Source organism: Ptychodera flava, chromosome 5 (assembly GCF_041260155.1).
Source record: "Ptychodera flava strain L36383 chromosome 5, AS_Pfla_20210202, whole genome shotgun sequence".
Taxonomy (NCBI): domain Eukaryota; kingdom Metazoa; phylum Hemichordata; class Enteropneusta; family Ptychoderidae; genus Ptychodera; species Ptychodera flava.
Window position 1 is genome coordinate 33,598,619 of NC_091932.1, and position 21,001 is coordinate 33,619,619.

The window sequence follows — 21,001 nt, forward strand, 5'->3', positions numbered from 1 at the left end:
TACAGGATGCACAAAATGGAGCAACAGAAATTTCTCACAAATAATTGCCTATGAGATTATGACTTACACTTTGACATTTTCTCACCTATTGTCACATTACTGAAAGATACAATGAATTATGGATGTTTGGCAATCCCTGTAATTACAGTGAACAAAGTCCCTGCAAGCATAGATGAGGAAGAGAATGCCTCCTAAATAGTCTGGGGTGAGCAAATCCATAGGTAAAGGACCTGCATCAGCGTCAAGTAATTGGGTGTACAACCAATTTTAATTATCCTACATCTACATTAAGGGGGGGTGTCCCTTCTTGTTCGTAATCATTGCACAGAATTAACTTCAGTAAAACGACGTGCCAGCTTATATTTTATGATTTTATTCTCTGTTTGTTGTTTTTTCTGATGATTTTTCAAGCCCAATTATTTACTGCATACTTTGTCTGACCAAACAAGTGATGTAGCAGCTGATATAGCTCCACTGTGATTTTGACATATAATACAGCACAAATATTTTTGATAAATGTGTATAATTTCAAAGTAGACTGAAAATACCACATTTTGAATCCCATCCAATCAGCTGTTCTTGAAATATTGCACAGACAGAAACTTAGACACACAAAGACATCAGTATGACAGTAGATAAGCTATGCATTTCTAAACAAAGGTACTTTATTTCAACAGTAATTGGATGGTTATCAATGAAAGTTAACATAGCCTAGAAAAAAATATGAGAACAATTTTAAAGAGACACTGGCAGTAACTTTTGCTATGTTTTACGGTATTCTGGTTCTGTGTGTCTACTAAAGTTTCTACTTGCTATAGCATTCTGAAATACCAGGTATTGTGTTTGTCAACACAGCCTATTATGTGTAATGACCATTATGATTGTTAACAAATGAATGTTAGTCCAGACTTGAATTTTCAAAAGCAAGATGCTAACTTATGAACATATAGGCTGTGTTGATCAGCTAACTACTGGGTATTTCATCAGGCCTCAGGGATTGGAAACAAATACTGCAGTTGATACACAGTACAAAAATATTAAAAAGATAGCATAAAGTTACATATACGGGAGCATTAATGAAAAAACAGCAGAAAACGAATAATGCAGACCATTTACCAGAATTGGAACATGGTCACTCTGGGTACATGTAGTTAAGTGTCTTGAAGAAGTATGTTTTGTCAAAATGACAAAAACCTTCCCAAAATACATAAATTTTGATGATTATTTCATATTTTAACAAGTCACTGTGATGAGACAGTCCCTGGTGGATACACTGCTTCAGGATAGATAAGTCAGAAAACCAGATGAAACGACAATTGAGAGACGATAGAAATCTTTTGTGCATATCAGTGTAATGTCAGAGTCATGTTACAAGGATTCTACATGAAAGAAAATTATCAAGTTTTTATCTTCCTCTCTCCACAGATATTCTTTGAATTCTACTCATTAAATCAAGTATACCCTTTGAAAAACTTGTAGGACAGTCTTTAGTGTTGGAAATTAACTGATATGACTTATAAATAACATTGAATTCTCAAAAAAATCCCTTCAAATCAGTCAACCAACAGTGAATAATTCTCAGACTATATGGAGTAGCCTGAACAGACTTTTCTGAAGTTGTTGATTTGATAAAGGGACATGGGATAATACTGGTGCAGCAAAATTTGGAAGATCCATCATTGATACCCTCGCATGTAAATGACTGAGGGTCTATTCTCCAGAAATGAAACATACTGAGATACATGATCCTCAACTCCATGGTAGTTTTGGAAAATCTGCTGCTGTATGCCGTTGATATACTCTTACTTCTTCTTCTTCAATAATACTGTGACTGCAGTGGATGAAACATTTTGGACATCTTTGAACATTTGCCATAGCATCTGCATTGAACGGTAGAATATAGGTAATTATTTCATATCTGGCATGTTGGTGACAAAGATTCAATTAAAGGTAGAATGCACCGTGGGGAAGACATTCAGACTCTCAAAATTTTACAATTCTCTTCTGATATACCACTTGTGGGGATTCATTTTAAAGGTCTTGGTGTGAGAAACTTTTCACGGACTTAGATTTTCAAAATTCGAAAATTTTTATTTTTCTCCATAGAGTTAACACAGGGAGGCAGCCATTCTGAATTTAAAATATCGGTAAATCTTGGGTAATTTGTTTCTCTAGTATCAAATTTGCACAGTGACTCCCGATTTTTATTCTTGATTTCAAAAGAGAATGGTTGAAATATTCCTTAAGGAAAGTTTGAACAAAAGTTTAAGTGTTTCACTTTCGAGGCGCATACAACCTTAAACACACACTCATTGATACATATTGGTAAATATTCCTTCTTCTATTCATGCTTTAAACTCCAACATGTAACTTTTGGTTGTATTGGCTCTATTGTTTCAGTACCTTGTATTTTTTTACCTTTGTCTCAAATACAGTTTCTTGTTTGAAACCTGTCTATACTGAACACCTGAGGAAGTCCTTTTTCACATCAGATAGTGTTTTGAACCTTTATATATCAGATATCTCTGGAAACCGAAGTTTTCCAAGTCCCTTTGGCGTCCAGTTTTGAAAGAGTTTACTGCAACTTTGCACAGATTTTAAATCTGATATTTTAGTCGCGCCAGCGGCTTACTGACTACGCATGCGCTTATTCATAATATACTATGCGAGTAACCGGAAGTGTACCCTTCTTTCATGGGCGCCGCCATGTTTTTTTTTTTGAGTACTCGTAAATAAACAAAAACGAAACAAATACCATTGTATAACATGCCTTTTATAAAATATACCTCTTTTATTAGCCAGTAAATGTTATTATGCACCTTGTCGCTGATACAAAATATCATTAATATAGATAAAGGGAGAAAACTGTCGTGCATATGAACGGGGGCATACGCAAAGAATGCTGGATTGAATTATAGAAGAGCGCCCCCTGTGTCAATAATTAGATTCAAAAATTGCCAGTCTTTAGACGGACCGCTATAGTTTTCAGCTTGCAAGTGGAAGGTGGGCAGTGCGGTTACCATTGCAATGATAATGATTGCATAATACGTCCCTTGTTTATCGCAATAGGCTGTTATCATTGTAAAAATTGCCAATTTTTGTCCAAAATTTTTACACGCTACAGAAAATCTATACCTGCCCTGCTGCAGGGTTTGACGTCGTGTACGTACGTGAACTGCTTTCATCAGAGGGAAACTGGGCATACCGGTAGTTGTCATATAAAAGTTTATGAAGTAACAATTACAGTTTATCATGAATCAATACAAAACATTGCCAATCTTTAATAACCTCTGGCGCGACACCAAGGGCTGAGCCCCATATAATATTATGAGAAAATGGACAAAAGTTTATGCAATTGTACATGTACCACGGTACATATATGGCGAGACATGTAGTAGAGCTAACATTGTATGAATTTATGCAAAGAAATCCACTTTAGCAATATAAACAAAACATGGACATGTGCAAAAATAAACTAACTGCAGTGACACTTCAGTGATCATATTGTACTAACACAAACATCTGAATGATAAAAATGATTCCACCAGGAAATCATCGTACTATGTATCAACTGACTAAGTGCCAATGCACAGTGTGAAAGTTTGGTTTAAAGAATAGGGTCCTATGCTATGCGTATATATTCCAATGGAAAACCTGGTCTTTTTCAGAACAATATCTGTATTTACCTTCATCCTTCTCTCGCTGCCATCACATTCATTTGCAGCATGGCCAAAACTGGTTATGTACTGCATTTGCCCGGCAGATCTTTACAATCTTTGGCAACCTGCATAAAGAATATTCAACACTGAGCTATCATAGAATACTTAAATTTACTTCTATCATGGCCGTGAAAGCGTTTTCCAGCATTTTTTGAACATGCATTTTTTACTTCTTTAAGGCGATACCAAATGATTCAAACTGCTTAGCAATGGTTGCTAAGGGTAATTTCCAAAATCAATCAAAATGAAAAGTTTTCATGGTTTTTTTGCATAATGAAGATTTACAAAACCATACAATTCCAAAAGACGCAGATTTGTGTGATTGGTCAGTGATGTCACACATACACAAATTTTCACAGCTCTACTTTAAAACGTTTCAGCTCCTATAAATTTGCACCAAATTTTCCAAAATTTCACAATGTAACATATGAGATACCTGTTTAGAGCCCCTAGCATGGATTAGGTTATCTGTTCAAGTCCAAATGGTTTTTGAACAGGAAAATATCTACTGTGTCATTTTGTGAAATTTTGAAGGATTTTACGGCGATATCTCATAAACTGTCCGCAATTTTTAGAAACACATGCTTATCTATATTCTCATGTTTGACTTCAATAATCCTACCAAAAGTCGACTAAATTGGTTTACAATTGAGAGAGTTGAAAGATTTTGAGCGTTTTCAAAATACCGGGTGTCGAAAATCCATAGAAAACGGAACGGAACGGTAAGATTTTGCACATGCAAATGTGCACGTTTGGAATGTTGCCAGCGATAGCAACCAATGTGTGCTTTGAATCCTTCGGTATCGCCTTAACCCTTTCACCCCCAGTTCCCTGTGTACAGGTCCAACTTTACCATAGAAAACAATGGATTTGGGACAAACCATGGTGGTGAAAGGGTTAAAGCTCCATTCAGTGAATAAGTGTTGGCTATTTACTCAGTATTTCTATTCTCTGTATCAACTGCAGTTTCTTGTTGGAATCCCTAAAGCAAGATGAAATACCCAGTATTTAGCTTATCAACGCAGCTTGTATTTGTTCCAGTGGCATTGCTTAGGCTGTTGAAAACTGAATGTCAGCCAAGACACGAATCCCTTTATTGAGAAAACAATCAGTGGTCACAGTCACTACACATGTACAGACTGTGACATGCACAATACTGGGCATTTTAGCACGCCATTTTGAGAAGTACAAGAAAATGTAGTTGATAAATTGAGCCAAAATACAGCATAACTGCCGTAGTTACAGCAAAATTCCCTTTACATTTAAGCTGAAAGACTATTCTTTGAATTGTTGTCATTGTCATGCATCAGTAAATGAAAATTGTCTATTCTTCAGGTCATGTTTTACTGTAATTAGCAAATATCACAAATGAATTATAATTGGAGCCATCTTTCACATTTACAGCAAAAATATTTTGATAATAAAACTTGACAGCATTTATATCTGATGAACAATGTTTAGTTGTCAAAATACAGCTAACAGAATGCTACAATACTTGCCGCTAAGATTTTTGCGTGTATATGTTTTCCCTCCATGCCAGATGTCCCATGTTTGATTTCTGCATTTGCTTTTCACAGTTTTCTGGAACAAATAAAAAAGATTGAAGCATGTAACACTAATTTTCACACGACAAGCAATTCAACAGATGAACAAATGTTCTTCTTACGTGTAGCATATGAACTATTCTAAAAGGCCAGTAACAATATGATTTGAAACAAAATTTGTCACAACTTACATATTTCCGCTGCAATTTGCATATGTGCATCAATTACCATTTCATCAATCTCAAGGGTCTTCGGCAACAGGTCCATGGATTGTTCAAACCCTACACGTTCCCTGTGGGGGCTTTTGCCATTAACTTCTCGTACATCAACGGTCTCTGAGCCGAGAATAGCTTGCCTAGTTGTGTTGTCAACATTGTATGAGAAATACTGAGCAAGGTGCATGTCCAAGATAGTCATTACGACCCTCTCTGAGGACAATCCTCTTACCATGACATAGTTACGTTAAATCTACCTGCATGGCTACCAGTGTTTTTGATTGGCAGGCGCTGCATAAAGTTTTTATACCCTGTAAGACATGCATGCCATGGCGGCAAACTTGAACCACAGTTCAATTTCCTTGAAGCTACTTATGGACAATGAGATACAGGGCGGCAGTTTGTAAGCTGGCACCAAGACTTTCCATAGAGACCATTGCTGGTGGTGTCACACACTGCAGCCCTTCCTGGCACTCCAGATTCTATAGCTGGCACAGTGGCAGGCATACTGATGTCGTTGTGGCTTCAGCGTGTATGGGTACTTGACTTCTCATTGCAGCTTGTGATGTCGTAGACTGGAACCCTTTTGCCTCTGCTGGTATTACTTCATGTACTTGAGATTTTGCTGTTTCAGCTGGTGATGGCATCGATTGGAGCCATTCTGCTCGAGTACGCACCGCTATCTGCAGTCTAGACACTGTTTTGTAGCTTTCAAGCCATTGCCAGACTCTGCAAAATAAACTCAGGTTGCGTCCCTTCGTTTATATGCAGCTGCTTTGGCTGTAGCTGCTGGTTTGGTATTGCCGCCAATTTAAACATTTTGGATACAGACAAAGGATGTGGAAATATGTTGTGCATAGCAGCAGACCCCCCATGGGTCTCATATGCACAGCTGCATACAGGACAACCCCCTCCCTTTAATCATTGCTATGATAAAAGTGACTTGTGTGTAAATGATACTGAATGAATTAAGGTTACCAAAATATAGTATTGCCCATACCTCACACTCTGTCCATATGGTTTTAGTTGAGGAGTTGAAGTTGCACGTGGAAGGAAACCTGAAATTTAAATACCATGGCTTTAATACATCATTCAATAAGTAATCTAATCCTATTATGTGCCTATCCGTAGTAATAATGCAATTCTATTTAACCCTTTGAGTGCCGTAATTTTTCCATCAAAATTTAAGTGCAATATTTTACTAATGTTTATGAATTTTTCTATAATTTTCTACAATTTTTTAATACTTGAGACCAAATATGCATAACTGTTCATCGATTACAGTTTTTATCAAAATTGTGGAGAAAATCTGAAAAAAATTTCAAGATCTGAAAAAAAATTCCGGCACTATATTCTATAGGCAACAAGTCATCGTTGATGACACAGTCCCCACTTGTTAATAGGTACTTTGATTACAGGCCCTCAGAGAGGATAGAGTCCTCTTCATTAGGTCTGTGATAAAAATACTTTTGAATAAATTCGCTTGATACATGTCTGAGTTGTAGTTCAGGACATGAAAAAATGGTAATAAAATGGCCACATGGTGGCCATATTGGATCGTATCACAAAACAAATCAATGTGCATATGTATGACTTAGGTCAATGTCCTTGTACCAACTTTGATTAAAATCGGTTGAGATATGCCTGAGTTATGGCTTTGTACATGAAAAAATCATAACAAAATGGCCGCACAGCAGCCATATTGAATCGTATCACAAAACAAATTAACGCGCATATGTATGACATTGGTCAATCTCCTTTTACCAACTTTGAATAAAATCGCTTGTTACATGTCTGAGTTATGGTTCTGGACATGAAAAAACGTAATAAAATGGCCACACGGCGGCCATATTGGATCGTATTACAAAACAAATCAATGTGCATGTGTATGACATAGGTCAATGTCCTTGTACCAACTTTGAATAAAATCGGTTGAGATATGCCTGAGTTATGGCTCTGTATATTAAAAAATCGTAACAAAATGGCCGCACAGCGGCCATATTGGATTGTATCACAAAACAAATTGATGTGCATGGCTATGACATTGATCAATGTCCTTGTACCAACTTTGAATAAAATCTGTTGAAACATGCCTGAGTATGGCTCTGTACATGAAAAAATCGTAATAAAATGGCCGCCTGGCGGCCATATTGGATCGTATCACAAAACAAATCTATGTGTATATGTATGACATAGGTCAATGTCCTTGTACCAACTTTGAATAAAATCAGTTGAGATATGCCTGAGTTATGGCTCTGTACATGAAAAAATCGTAACAAAATGGCCGCACGGCAGCCATATTGGATCGTATCACAAAAAAAATTAAAGTGCATATCTATGACATTGGTCAATGTCCTTGTATCAACTTTGAATAAAATCAGTTGAAACATGCCTGAGTTATTGCTCTGTACATGAAAAAATCGTAATAAAATGGCCGCCTGGCAGCCATATTGGATCGTATCAGGAAACAAATCGACGTGCATCTGTATGACATATGATGTAATCCTTGTACCAAGTTTGAATGAAATCGCTGCAGGCGTCTCTGAGATATCTGCGTGAACGGACGGACGCACGCACGGACGCACGCACGGACGCACGCACGCACGCACGGACATGACCAAACCTATAAGTCCCCTCGGACGATGTCCGTGGGGACTAACAAAAATTGGCTTTGGCACTCAAGGGTAATAATGGACTGATATTCAACTCATGACTTTTAAGTAAAAATTTAACTATTTTCAGAGGGACAGTAAGGCTAACTTTTAATAATTTTTGTCATTATTTTTATTTTGTATGTCAATTGCAAGTTCTTATTCTACATCCATCCCCTATTTAGCTTGTCAGCATAGTGTCTGTATGTGTAAAATGCACTTCAATTGCTGTGTACCTATGAACTGTAGTCTGGGCCAGAATTCACCTGCAAGAAACTGTAGCTGACATTCAAAGAAAACTAATGAAAAAATCATCAACAGTTAGCATTACTGGCCCTTTAATCATATATAACCATGCTCATAATTTGTACAACACTGTATAGTGATAAGTAAACAAAATGTATTGTTGTCATGTCCTAAATTTAAAATCTAAAATTTTAAACTAATTCAATACCTGATTCATTACATAATCTATCTTATCATAATCGTGTCCTATGATTGAAGTAATGCTATTCCATTTAATTAATTGACTGATAAACTGCTTATGCCTCTAAGGCAACAAATTTACATATTTTTAAGTACATAACAATAACTCTAATATATTGATAATTATTAATGTGAAAATAGGGGTACAGCAACATAGAGCGATGTGAAATGAAAAATGTGGTCTGCTTACACCAAATAAAAATATTGCGTAGTGACGATAATCTGACCTACCCAAATTTTTTACCCACTGACCCTAAACCTTTTAGAGTGAAATAAATGCAAATGCAAAAAAAAAGGGCCTTACATAAGAATTAGTCTGAAAGTAAAGTAATAAAATTATGCAAGATCTAGAGACTGACATGTATATCAATGACGGCTTCCTCTTATTTGGTGTTATAAAGGAACTGATCACAGCTATTTTAATATCTAGGATGTACAAACACACCTGAATGCATTTCAAATAATTTAAATGTTTTCCTGGCCTACCTAGCCTATTTTGGTAAAGCATGTTATCGGAACCACATTGGTCTTATCCTAACGTAATATCTAAATAATGTGAATAATAATACTAAAATACTTGTTTTATTGTAGTTTAAATGGGCTGGGTTTAAGGCTAGTAATGTAGGACAGACCTGAGACGAGACCACATTAAATAAAGTTAAACATAACTGGCTTCAACCTTCGAGCGTTCAAAAACACACATACAAATCGGATATATTGCACAATTATACATGCAAATTACTCATAAATCTATGAAGTCAGAAAACGTACAGGATTATCAGTCCCTGCTTGTGAAGGAACAAGTAGACCTGCGATTAAAACTAACTCAAGAACACAAGGGCACAATGTACATTGTGTACACTGAAAAATTAAACTCCTTGCTGAAATGGCAAGCACTAGATTTTCTGTTTACAGGAAACTTCATATATTTATGATTGCACTAAAATAATAAATTAATTATTCCTGTAAATATGTTTTAGTCAATAAAATTATGATTCTTTGAAAATAATCTATGAAGCAAAGCTAGAATAATGTATTCAAGGGCATCATATTAGTACCTAATGTCCCTACACTTTTTCTGAAACTGAAAATTTTCCTTTAACTAAAGATCTTTGCACATATTGATTATTCCAATATCAAAAACTTTCATATCAATAATGTCAGCAGCCAAATCTCTAAATGGAAGCATTTCTCTGACATTAGTGCCACACATTTGCAATTTTACTGAAATTGTTATGATTAAATCGCAAACAATATTCATCGTAGATTGAATTTAAAAATCACGAAGTACACAAAGTAATTAGAAATGAATATACTACATTTCCTTCACTACTGTCATCGTATCATCACTTTATGTAGCAAGTGTAATTGCCTTTGGTAAAGTCATTCATTGACAAACTTTCATATACCAAACTGTGACAGCTCAATATTGACCCTTTGAGTGCTGTAATTTTTCCCCCAATATTTCAGTGCAACATTTTACCAATTTTGATGAATTCTTCAGTAATTTTATTGATATTTTGGACCAAATGGACATCATATTTTATAGGTTCAAGTTTTTAATCAAAATTTAGGCAAAAAATCTGAAAAAATTTGACTGGGGTATATTTTATACATGGCGACAAAGATTGACTTTGGCTCTCAAATTAAGCAAATCATAAATTAGCTGATGTGAAAATGCAAAATGTCTAGCTCTCCTATCGTATAATTTTATCATCAAGATACTGTAACACTTTCATCAATTTTAGTCAAATCCCTCCAGTTATCACTATTTTGAAGAAAACTTCATACAAGACACATATTATGATGTAGTCATGGTGAATCTTCACCCCTTTTTGTCAAAGGCCTAATTTGGAATGTGCATTATTAAAATGCAAATTATTGATAATAGCTGACATAAAATGCAAAATGTCTTTCATTTCAAAACATTATCGTTTCCTAAATATCTGGAGTAAGTTTCAATCTTTAATGAACTTTGGCCGAGTCATTGTAGTCAAGTTTCACAAATTGGTAAATTACTGATTAACTGACATAAAAATGCTACACATCTTTCACTATAGATTATTATAATCAACATGGATTTAACAAATTTCGTCAACTTTAATACGGTATGCAGGCAATGCCTGGTGTACATAGCAATCACCACTCAATGGTGGCAGGGTGGAATGATCATGTGAAAGATCTTCATGCTATTGCTCGCGATACGTTTAAACTCTGGGTTAATTGTGGAAAACCTAAGTGTGGTCCACTTTTTGATTTAAAGCGCCGCTCTCATGCGAGGTTTAAATATGCTCTGCGTGCTTGCCAACGTCATGAAAATCAAATTAAAGCAGACAATGCAGCAAAAAACCTGTATTGTGGAAATCAACGTGATTTTGGCGGTCAGTCGGTAAGATTAATGCTAAAACACCACAAAGACCCAGCAGTGTTATGGTTGCAATGGCGATGCTAATGTGTTGAAATGTGGCGTCAACATTACAGTGGTTTGTTTAATGACGTCCATAACAATAATGATCAAAAGTTTGTTGAAGACATGATAAACAGTTGTAATGGTGTAAATGACTTCATTGTTTCACCCAGTGACATTCGATGTGCAATAAGAAAATTACAGATGGGCAAATCAGCTGGTTCAGATTTACTTTCAGCAGAGCATTATATCTATGCCGCTGACAAAGTGTTTGTACTGCTTAGTATGTGCTTTACTGCAATGTTAGTTCATGGAGTTTGTCCAAACAAAATCTCAGAAACTGTCCTTGTGCCAATTATCAAAGATAAGAATGGTGATATCAGTAATAAGAACAACTATCGTCCTATTGCACTGTCGACTATTGCTTCAAAAATTCTTGAATTTGTTCTTTTGAACAGTATGGAGTTGTATCTTGACACGTCTCACTACCAGTTTGGTTTTAAGAAGGGTCACTCTACTGACATGTGCCTGTTTGTTTTAAAGGAAATTGTCAATTATTACAGAAAAAATGGTAGTAACGTCATAATTACTTTTTTGGATGCTTCAAAAGCATTCGATTGCGTGAACCATTGGACATTGTTTAAGAAGTTGATTCTCGCAAGGTTCCAATTTATATTGTAAGATTTTTACTCATTTGGTATCGGACGCAATCTATTATTATTCGTTGGGGTGATTGCATTTCATCTGGATTTACTGTTACTAATGGTGTAAGACAGGGCGGTGTCCTATCCCCAAAACTTTTTAATGTATATAATGATAACTTGAGTGCTTTGCTTGTAAAATCTCAAGTAGGCTGTAATATCGGTGGAACGTTTATAAACCATTTAACCCTTTTCCTGCCGAGCGCCCCTGTCCGTTATCCTGCCAAGTCGGTCAAAACCGGCCCCCTTTTCCGTGTCTACAGAAGATAGGCTCTCCTGCACGCTTTCCTGCCAGGCATTTGGCGGGAAAATACCGCATTTTCGGGGTACGATTACCGACCATATACGTGTTAGACTTCAAAAATTTTTGCATGCCCGTATAGAGGGGCAACCGCTGATGAGGTTGTGTCCAGAAAATGACGAGGTCACGGGCGTTGTTTGCCCCGGGGGACGTGCACTTTTATGCCCTTTTCTAGCTTACTTTCGCGGAAGTAAAGCTCGTTCGCCGGCACGCACGGCCACACCGGGGAAACGTCACCTCTCTCGTGGGTTAGTAGAAGACCCAGGGGTTAGTGCTATGGGTGCGGGAGCACCCTCAAACCTGTCCTGTTTCCCCTGGGTTGTGTCACTTGGCCACGTACTTTGAACGACTTGGAAGAGTCGCACATTGCAGTCTGCTTTGACGTAGTGTCAACGACATAGTTCCGCCATTGAAGGAAGGCGTGTACGTAGTTTGGCCAGTTCAGTGAACACTTAGCTCGTTAGTGTTACCGTTTCCTAACACGTTAGTTGTGCAGTGTTACTAAGGTGCAGTTTTGTACCACCTTAGCTCTGGACAGTGCAACTGCTCTATGCACTAACCCCAACGACAGATGGTTGGTACAACGTCTATGTCGCACGAGCACAGCCTCCGTTGGGCTGTGCCCCTCCCACGTGATACAACGCACGTTCATCCATTACTATAGCGTCCTTACGGATCTGCCAAAAACGAAAGTGGGGGTAAAAACAAAACAAACGAAAATATGCGATCCATAGATAGTATTTTATTCGGGAATAATTTACATTATGCCGAACAATAAATCTCGGAGTCTGTCTCGACGTCCGAGTGCATGGTCCGTGTTTCAAAAATTACAATCGGGGTGGCAGATCCGTGTTTCAAAAATTATAATAGGGGGAATTGTACAAAATAATCCGTCTAAACAAAACAAAACAAAGCGAAAATATGCGATCCATAGATAGTATTTTATTCGGGAATAATTTACATTATGCCGAATAATAAATCTCAGAGTCTGTCTCGACGTCCAAGTGCATGGTCCGTGTTACAAAGATTACAATCGGGGGATTGTACAAAATAATCCGTGTTTCAATTTACAATCAGCGGGATCGTAAAGCACAAACAAACGGCACAACCGTGCTCAAAATGTGATCAGGTCCGTGTTCAGAATACAGTCAAGCCACTGTTAGGCGAAGCTGTCCCCTGTCCGTTATTTACGTCGGGTTCTCTTGCTGATGGGTGTCGTCGGGGCTGTGTGAGTAGAGGTCTGCACGCCAATGCTCCTCTTACCTCGTAGCATCATGCGATGATGAAAAGCCGCAAAACACTCGCCCTCGTGAAGATGAACCCCGCACAGACTACATCCTTTGGACGTCTCAGACAGTCGTCCGCTCGCAGTGGTCTTACCCTCTCTGCTACATACTTTACAGCATTTCTGCCGCCCCTCCAAACGGCTGACAACGGCTGATTTTGTGGATTGATGTACGAGGCAAGAGAAACAGTGGCCTCGACCTCTCTCACACTGGGCTGCGATCGCCCACAATAACCGCCAATGAGTTGTTTCCCGACACGCAGATGAAACATCTTATGGGTCAGCTTACTATCAGGGTGTACATGCTTGAAGCATATATATGCATTTACCAGGGCAACATCAATCAGGTAACATGCCAGATATGTCCACCATCTGTGGTTCTTGCGCCCAGTGTGAAAGTACTTGCGCTTCTGGTTGGCTCGGTCGACGCCTCCCATGTACCGGCGATAATTATACAGCGACAGAGGCACTTGTCGCCGCTCGTCTCCCTCCCCCACTGGCACGCACTCCAAGGGTGGATAGACCGTATTCAAGATCAGCACCTGAGCGTTACTATCCTGATAAGCAGTGATGTTAAGACGAGAGTCCGTTCTGGTCGTGGCTTTCATATCCCCAACAGACAGAGGAAGGCGCTTCCTCTTACCCGGCGGAATTAATTGAGGGGGCATGGTGCGACGATTACGGCGGTTAAAACTCCCGACCATGTAGATCCCGGTCTCCATCAGCTCTCTAGCAGTAACGACCGTGCTAAACAGGCTATCACAGAATAGGCTGTGATTATATCCACAGAATGGCTGGACCAGCTCCATCGTAATTCTTTTCACCACACCTCGCTCCTGCCGTCTCCCATCAGTCCGATCCCGATATTTCACACCTAGGTACGGTGCAAAGTTAGCTATGTATGCAGTGGTGGAGTCGCACAGCTGCCATATCTTGAAACCGTCTCGATCAGGCTTATGCGGTAATCTCTGCTTAAATTTAGAACGGCCCTTAAATCGCACCATGCCCTCGTCGATGGAGATCTCTCTACCCATCTTATAATTATTTACGCACGGTCAACTATGGGCTCCATCCATGGATTGATTTTATACAGGGGATCCTCCTGACACCGACGTCGGCGGCGTGCCTCATCAGGATCACGACGTGGATCGTTCTCTGGGTCTGCCAGATGAAAGTATCGCATAAGCTGCTGAAAGCGACTGCGGGTAATCACAGTAGAAATACCCTGGTTTCTCAGAAAGGGATCGCTAGACCAATAATCCTCCACTGATGATTTACGGTCGATACCCATACAGACTAAGACGCCAATGAACGCCTGCACCTCTCGGTAGTCAGCGTTACGCCAGTATTTATCTATTTTCCTAGCGATATGTCGCTGGTGGAATTTGGCGTATTTATTAGTCTCGTCCTTGGCCAATCTGATCAGTGTAGCTGGAATAAACTTAAAAAGTAATCGAGCTCACGGGCGTGGCTGGGCAAGGTGAAAGTCGGTCCTCTCTCATGGTCAAAATCGGTCTCCTCAAATATATTAGCATCGGTAGTCTCCGACATACGCCAGACAGGAGGTGTGTCGTCCTCCGCCAACACAGCAGCAGCGTCATCATCGTCGTCAGAGCTTGCCTCACCTACGTACTGCCTGTCATAAAAAGTCATCGTCCTCTGCCGCATCCTCGTCAACCTCCGAGTCGGACTCAGCGGTGATATCACCGTCGTCTGGGCGTCTGGGCCTGAACTCGCCCGTAGCGGCATCAAGGATCATATCTGGCTCAAAATCAGGTGGGCTATCCTGATAACGAACCCTCCGCACTATCTTTTTCGGCGGGGACATCGCAGCACACGAAACTATGGCAGGAGCGGGCTCGGCAGCCTCTGCTGATGACGAGGACTCAAGCTCTTTCGCACTGGGCACAGGAACCTCTCCTGACGCAGGATGAGGGCTCATAGTAGCAACAGGTGGTGTCTCTCCCGGAGCAGCCGGGGGAGAACCAATGGCATCAGCCGTCTCATTACTCACTGTCTCACTAGCAGCAGCAGACGTAGTCTGTGCAGGTGAAGTATCCACAAGAGCAGATGTAGTCTCTGCAGGTGAAGTAGTCTCTCCCGGAGCAGCCGGGTTAGAACCACTGGCAACCGGTGACCCGTCATCATCCTCATCGGCAGAACGATCGGTCTTACGTTTACGCTTACCACTGGGTTTTTCAGCCGGAGATGGCTTCGCCTTACGGGAGCGTTTCTTGCCCGACTTCTTAGAACGTTTACTAGGGACATCACAACGATCGCTACCACTACCGCCCGGAGACTCTGCATCTTTGAGCTTCAGTCGTCTGCTCGCCTTCAGAAAACTTTTGCGGTCCGTCAAGCTCATGTCTGGAACAGTGTCGACAGACTAGCAGGTCCCTCCCTTTTAAAGCCACAGGGAAACAAAGCCCTGGACATGATTGGACGCAGGGGTGTTAATATATGCATCCACCTGTTTATTATAATGGACCTACGGCAATCAGTCCACCAACCGGCGCTGACATTCCTACCCGTCATGTAAATTGCCTGTCCGCACCATTTGATATGCTAATAATACTCATTTGCGATGCAAATCAATCGAGCACTTAGCATAACATAGTCAATGTCATTAGCATCTCAACTTGACATTCCGTCCAGCTGGGTACGTGGCTGCGCACCTGCCACCCAAGGACGTTGCCCCAAGCCCATGTTTAGTACGGGTGGGAAACCCGTATCTTTAACCTCATGTCCCTTCTAAGTACGCCTGCGCAGGGCGTATTGTCATCCAAGTCGGTGACAAGCCAACCCGACAGATTGCCCATTAAGCAGTAATGGACTGGCCGTCTCGTTCTTGTACGGCAACGAACAGTGCTTCAGCGGCTTGTTTAGGTCATAACCGTCGCCTGCCGAGCGGCTTACCCAACTAAGGCGGTCAAAGATGAAGGATGCCAAAATTGTCAACGGCTGTCTCGGCCTCGTCCGTTGGGCAAACATGGCTCCTTCAAATAACGTGGCCAGCACGTCTACGTCATCAGCGGTGATGACGACCCGTCATTGACGCCCCGAGTGCGTAAAACTCGGAATATACCGACAGGTACCTCTACCTGAGTCGGTCATACTACGGTATAAACCAAACACAGGTCTGCCAACTCCCGTTAGACTCGGCCGTTAGCCGAACTTCACAGGGACAACATAGGCGTAACAAGTCGGTGAACAACGGTTCACGCACCTAACCGCAGCCGCCAAGTCGGTGAACAATGGTATCAAATTTTGAGGCCATGTTCCTGAATGGCAAGGCTGAGGCGGTGTGTTTCGTTGCACGGCTTGAACGTCTAGAGCCAAGTACAGCCGACAACGTCCGACATCTGAGTGGGTAGTCTTTTCGAGAAGGTAACAAGTCGGTTAAAAGCGGTGGTTACCCTTCACAAATGTCGCTCAAGTCCGTTCGGATCAGTTCCATGTCAGGGACTAATCAAGCCGAGTCCGTCAAATCCGTCCGCACTTCCCGTCAATCAGGACCAAGTCCGTGATTTTCGTCTCGCACCATTGGCAAAAAATTGCACCGCCAGCTGAGGCGGTCTTAGGCGGTTGCCTTCGAGAAAGCCGAGTCCGTCAAATCCGTCCGCACTTCCCGTCAATCAGGACCAAGTCCGTGATTTTCGTCTCGCACCATTGGCAAAAAATTGCACCGCCAGCTGAGGCGGTCTTAGGCGGTTGCCTTACAGATTAGCGTGCCGAGACGGTCAATTTCGGCCGCAATCTATGTAGTGCCTCAGAGCCAAGTTACCCCAAACTCCGCTAGAATACGTCAACGTGCTAACCTGCCAAGTACGCTACTCGTCCCCCCAAAAAAAACCAGTCCCCCACCGGGGTGGGGGACTGGCTGGGTAGCTTCCGCACCTTTCCTGTCGTTGGACTCTCTGTGAACCCATTTCGAGAGCAAACGCCGTTCCTCGCCCAAAACCTGTCCTCGAACGACCCCTAGCGCGAGCAAGGGTTTGCTACACGTAGTTCCGTCGACTAGGCAGGAAAGGGGGTACCAAAAAGTAGCCCGATTTCCACCGCCTTGGCAGGATAACGGCCGTGGCTGCTCAGATTCTAGCTACACCGAATTTCAAGCGGATTTTCACCGACTTGGCAGGAAAAGGGTTAATGTTGACGACGACATTTGCTTGATATGTCCTTCTGTCAAGGGACGCAGAAATTGATAGATATTTGTAGTTCTTATGGTACCACTCATGACATTGTTTTCAATACAAAGAAAACCGAATGCCTGTGTGTCATCTCTAACAATCTAGAGTTGTACATTTTCCTAAAGTTTACATAAATGGTATACAAATCGCATTTGTAGAAACTAAGAAGTATTTGGCTGTCTTCTAACGTCTCACTTTTAGACGATGCAGATATTGATCGTCAAAAGAGATCATTCTATGTTTCAGCTAATATGCTTCTTAGGAAATTTTCGCTATGTTCTTTAAGGGTAAAATGTATGATTTTTTAAGCCTATTGTTACCAATTGTACGGATCTCACCTTTGGTTTAGATATTCCCTTGGGGCTATGATGAAACTGAGAGTTGCTTATAATAATGCTGCCCGTATTTTTCTGGGATACAGAAAGTTCAGTAGTGCAAGTTCCATGTTTGTTTCAAACGATCTGTATAATTTTGACAGTTTACTCAGAAAACAAATGTATGGCTTTATGGTACGAATATCTATATGTGATAATGTAATTATTCAGCAAGTGAATCAGTGCTTGAATTTCTCATCTGAATTACGCAAGTGTTGGATTGATTCTCTTTTCTAGTGAGATAAGGTTGGCTGTCAGCACCCTCACCGGTGCTTTATTCCAAGTGTCTTTAAGTTTATTCTTTCATTTCTGTAATAGTGTTTCTATGGACAATTGATGTCCGATTTAAAGAGAAATAAATATAAATAAATAAAATAAATAAATAGGTAAAGTCCTTCCAGTTTTATATGTCTCTAATTGGGAAAGTTCGTTAAATATGCAAATTCATAATTAGCATATGAAAAAATATGTAACTTGTTTTAAAAGTTGTTAAATAAATAGTCACTCTACACTTCTGACAATAGCAAAGCGAAAGCCAGAAGAATGCATGTACATGTAATCATAACAGACATGATTGTGTGTGGCAAGCCAGATCGTGACACAAGCCAAGTCATCGCTACTTGCACCAAAGACCGCCGTCCCGGGGGCCCTTTCGCGCACGCACACAAACACCAGAGAGTTAAACTCACCTTTCAGTTGTGGGCATTTCTGTGTGTAATTCAGTTCCAGTTGCTGATGATATCGCGAGCTGCAGCCCCACTCCAGATTCTGTAGCTGACGGACATACCGATGTCGTCGTGGCTTCAGCGCGTCCTCGGGGTCTCACTGTTGCTGGCGATGTCGTAGACTGGAACCCCTCTGGTATTGCCTTATGTACTGTAGATTTCGCTGTTTCAGCTGGCGTTGCTGTCGATTGGAGCTCTTCTGCACAAGTGGGCACTGCTACCTGTGGTCTAGACGCTGTTGCTACTTCAATTTCTGGAAAGCACCCTTTACAAAATTGTCGATGAATGCTGAGAAGATGTGAAGCAAATTCAGCGTTTGTTGCCTGTTCATATTTCACCAGTTTTGTAGCTTTCCATTCGCTGCAAGACTTTGCCAGATAGACTTTGGTTGCGTCCCTCCGTTTATATGCAGCTGCTTCGGCCGCTGTCGCCAGTTTCCCTCCCGGTTTCGGGACAGCCGCCATGTTAAAATTTTTGATATGCACAAGGGATGTTGGGAAATGCTGTGCATAGCACACCCGTGCTATGGGTCCCATATATGCGCACAGCCGCAGACAGCCGTCGATCGCGATCCTTAGGCCCTCCCCTCCCTTTACAATGCGCATGCGCCTCGGGTAGAGATGTTCGCTCTCTGTAACTTCTGAAGCTCATGGAGTTAACTGTTCACCGATCCGGCTTATTTTTTGGAAAGTCGAACATTCAATTTTCTCTCATAATATTAACTCAGGGATGGTGGCCATTTTGAATTTCAATGTTGATAAGTTCTCCGGTTAGCGTACCAAATTTTGTAATGTGAGGTGACCCTTGATTTTTGCTCTCGATTTCGAAAACGGGATAATTTAAATTCTTCTCACAGAAAGTTTGAGAAAAAGTTTGTCTTCCGACTTCGAGGTACATACTACCTTAATGTTAAAGTAAACGTACAGATGTACGTAATTTTGAACTGTAAATTAACTTGAAGTGACTATGATAACCTTGTTTTATCATTCTCTGACAATTTTACATGGAAAAGTTTATGTATTTTTTGACGGCCATTACAGTCGATATTATTTAAAAAGGCCCATCCAAGAAAAACAGGAAACTCCATAGCTTGCTGATGAATAAGCTTAAACATTGGCTCAAAAACAAATCTGTATCAATGAGTAACCTCCATGACTTAAAAAAACACGGAAATAATCTCAGCTTGCTAGTAGGCCTACATTAAACCTTAAACCAAAAACACCATTGACAGTAAACGCGGACTCCCTCAAATGTTAATGGTTTGACAAATCTGTAAATTTGTAAAATCTTGTGCAATTGTTCATTTTTCCATTGTACATGATAAATCCTTATAATCCTTATAATATCATCGATGAATACCATATAGACGCTCCACTGTCTGCGCAAATACCAAAAGTTCACATACAGCAATAATGTGATCTCTTGTATATCTGAATAAGGGAAAACGGGAAAGATTGGTTTCATCGTAACTATGTATTCTGCTGACAGTAAAGCCGGAAGTGCGAAAATTATAAAAATATAAACATCTCCATTGTAATAACGGGAAAGTGGTTTCACACATTATCCATTTCGTCTTGTATGTGCTTTAATGTGTTGTTGTGTCTAAATTGTGTTTTGGCTGTTACTGTGAAAATTAACAAACGGGTTGTTAATTTTAAAATAAGCCACACTCCAGTCCATTAGTACAATTTTCAATGTGTAATAGATAGCTACAGTTATGATCATTTTAAAAATGTGGTGCTAAAAATTGGCTTTTTTGAAGCTTTTTTTAGAAGGAAAGGGAAACTGTCCCGTTAGACGGTAATAAAGGGGAAAAAATAAGTGATAACAGTTATTCTTTAGCTGCTAGCATTACAAAAAAGGCAATAAGATAAAAAAAAGAGACTGTACCAAAGGGCAACATTTCAAATCCTAAAATGATACATGGCTATATGTTAGGCCCTATATGGATTCATTTTGCAACTTGTGGACGAAATTCACTGGTTCGCCGTGCTGTGTTAATACGTTTAGAAAATTGAATATTCATGTTTCTCGTAGCGTTTAGACAGAGAGTAGGGTAAACACTCCTATATTAGAATTACTGTGAATTTCAGATGGATTGTTTCCTTTTCGAATACATTTCATAATTGTGACATCTGATTTCAATTCTTGATCTTTATAGTTTGAAGGCTCTTGGAATAACATAATTTCCAAAAAACGCACTGAGATCATATTCGAGCAGCTTATCGGTACAAATGAATCGTAAACGCAACGCCGTTCAGCTGTGCCCATCGTAGCCAGATACAATAAAGTTCAGAAGGTTGGGAGGAATCTTATAGCCAAGACGGAGTCAGCTTGGACTCTCTGTTGTGCCGCGCACAAAGTAAACGCATTCACTGACGTTTTTTCAGACAGAACACCCAA

General features: G+C 40.3%; 1 protein-coding gene and 1 long non-coding RNA gene across 2 annotated transcripts in view; both read right to left on the minus strand.

Annotated features, from left to right (window-relative positions):
• Nucleotides 1-19,154, minus strand: part of LOC139133593 (zinc finger protein ZFP2-like) — a 48,009-nt gene extending 28,855 nt beyond the window's left edge. The window contains exons 1-2 of the mRNA XM_070700328.1: nucleotides 18,563-19,154; nucleotides 6,479-6,536 (exon numbers count right to left, since the gene is read on the minus strand). Coding sequence (XP_070556429.1) covers nucleotides 6,479-6,536; nucleotides 18,563-19,134 — 630 coding nt within the window. The 5' untranslated portion in view covers nucleotides 19,135-19,154. The remainder of the gene's footprint in view (nucleotides 1-6,478; nucleotides 6,537-18,562) is intronic.
• On the minus strand, nucleotides 644-3,993 carry LOC139133594 (uncharacterized). Its single transcript, XR_011552623.1, has 2 exons — nucleotides 3,687-3,993; nucleotides 644-1,880 (listed from the first exon to the last, which is right to left on the minus strand). It is a non-coding gene; the product is annotated as an uncharacterized lncRNA (long non-coding RNA).
• Nucleotides 19,155-21,001: the final 1,847 nt, after the last annotated feature.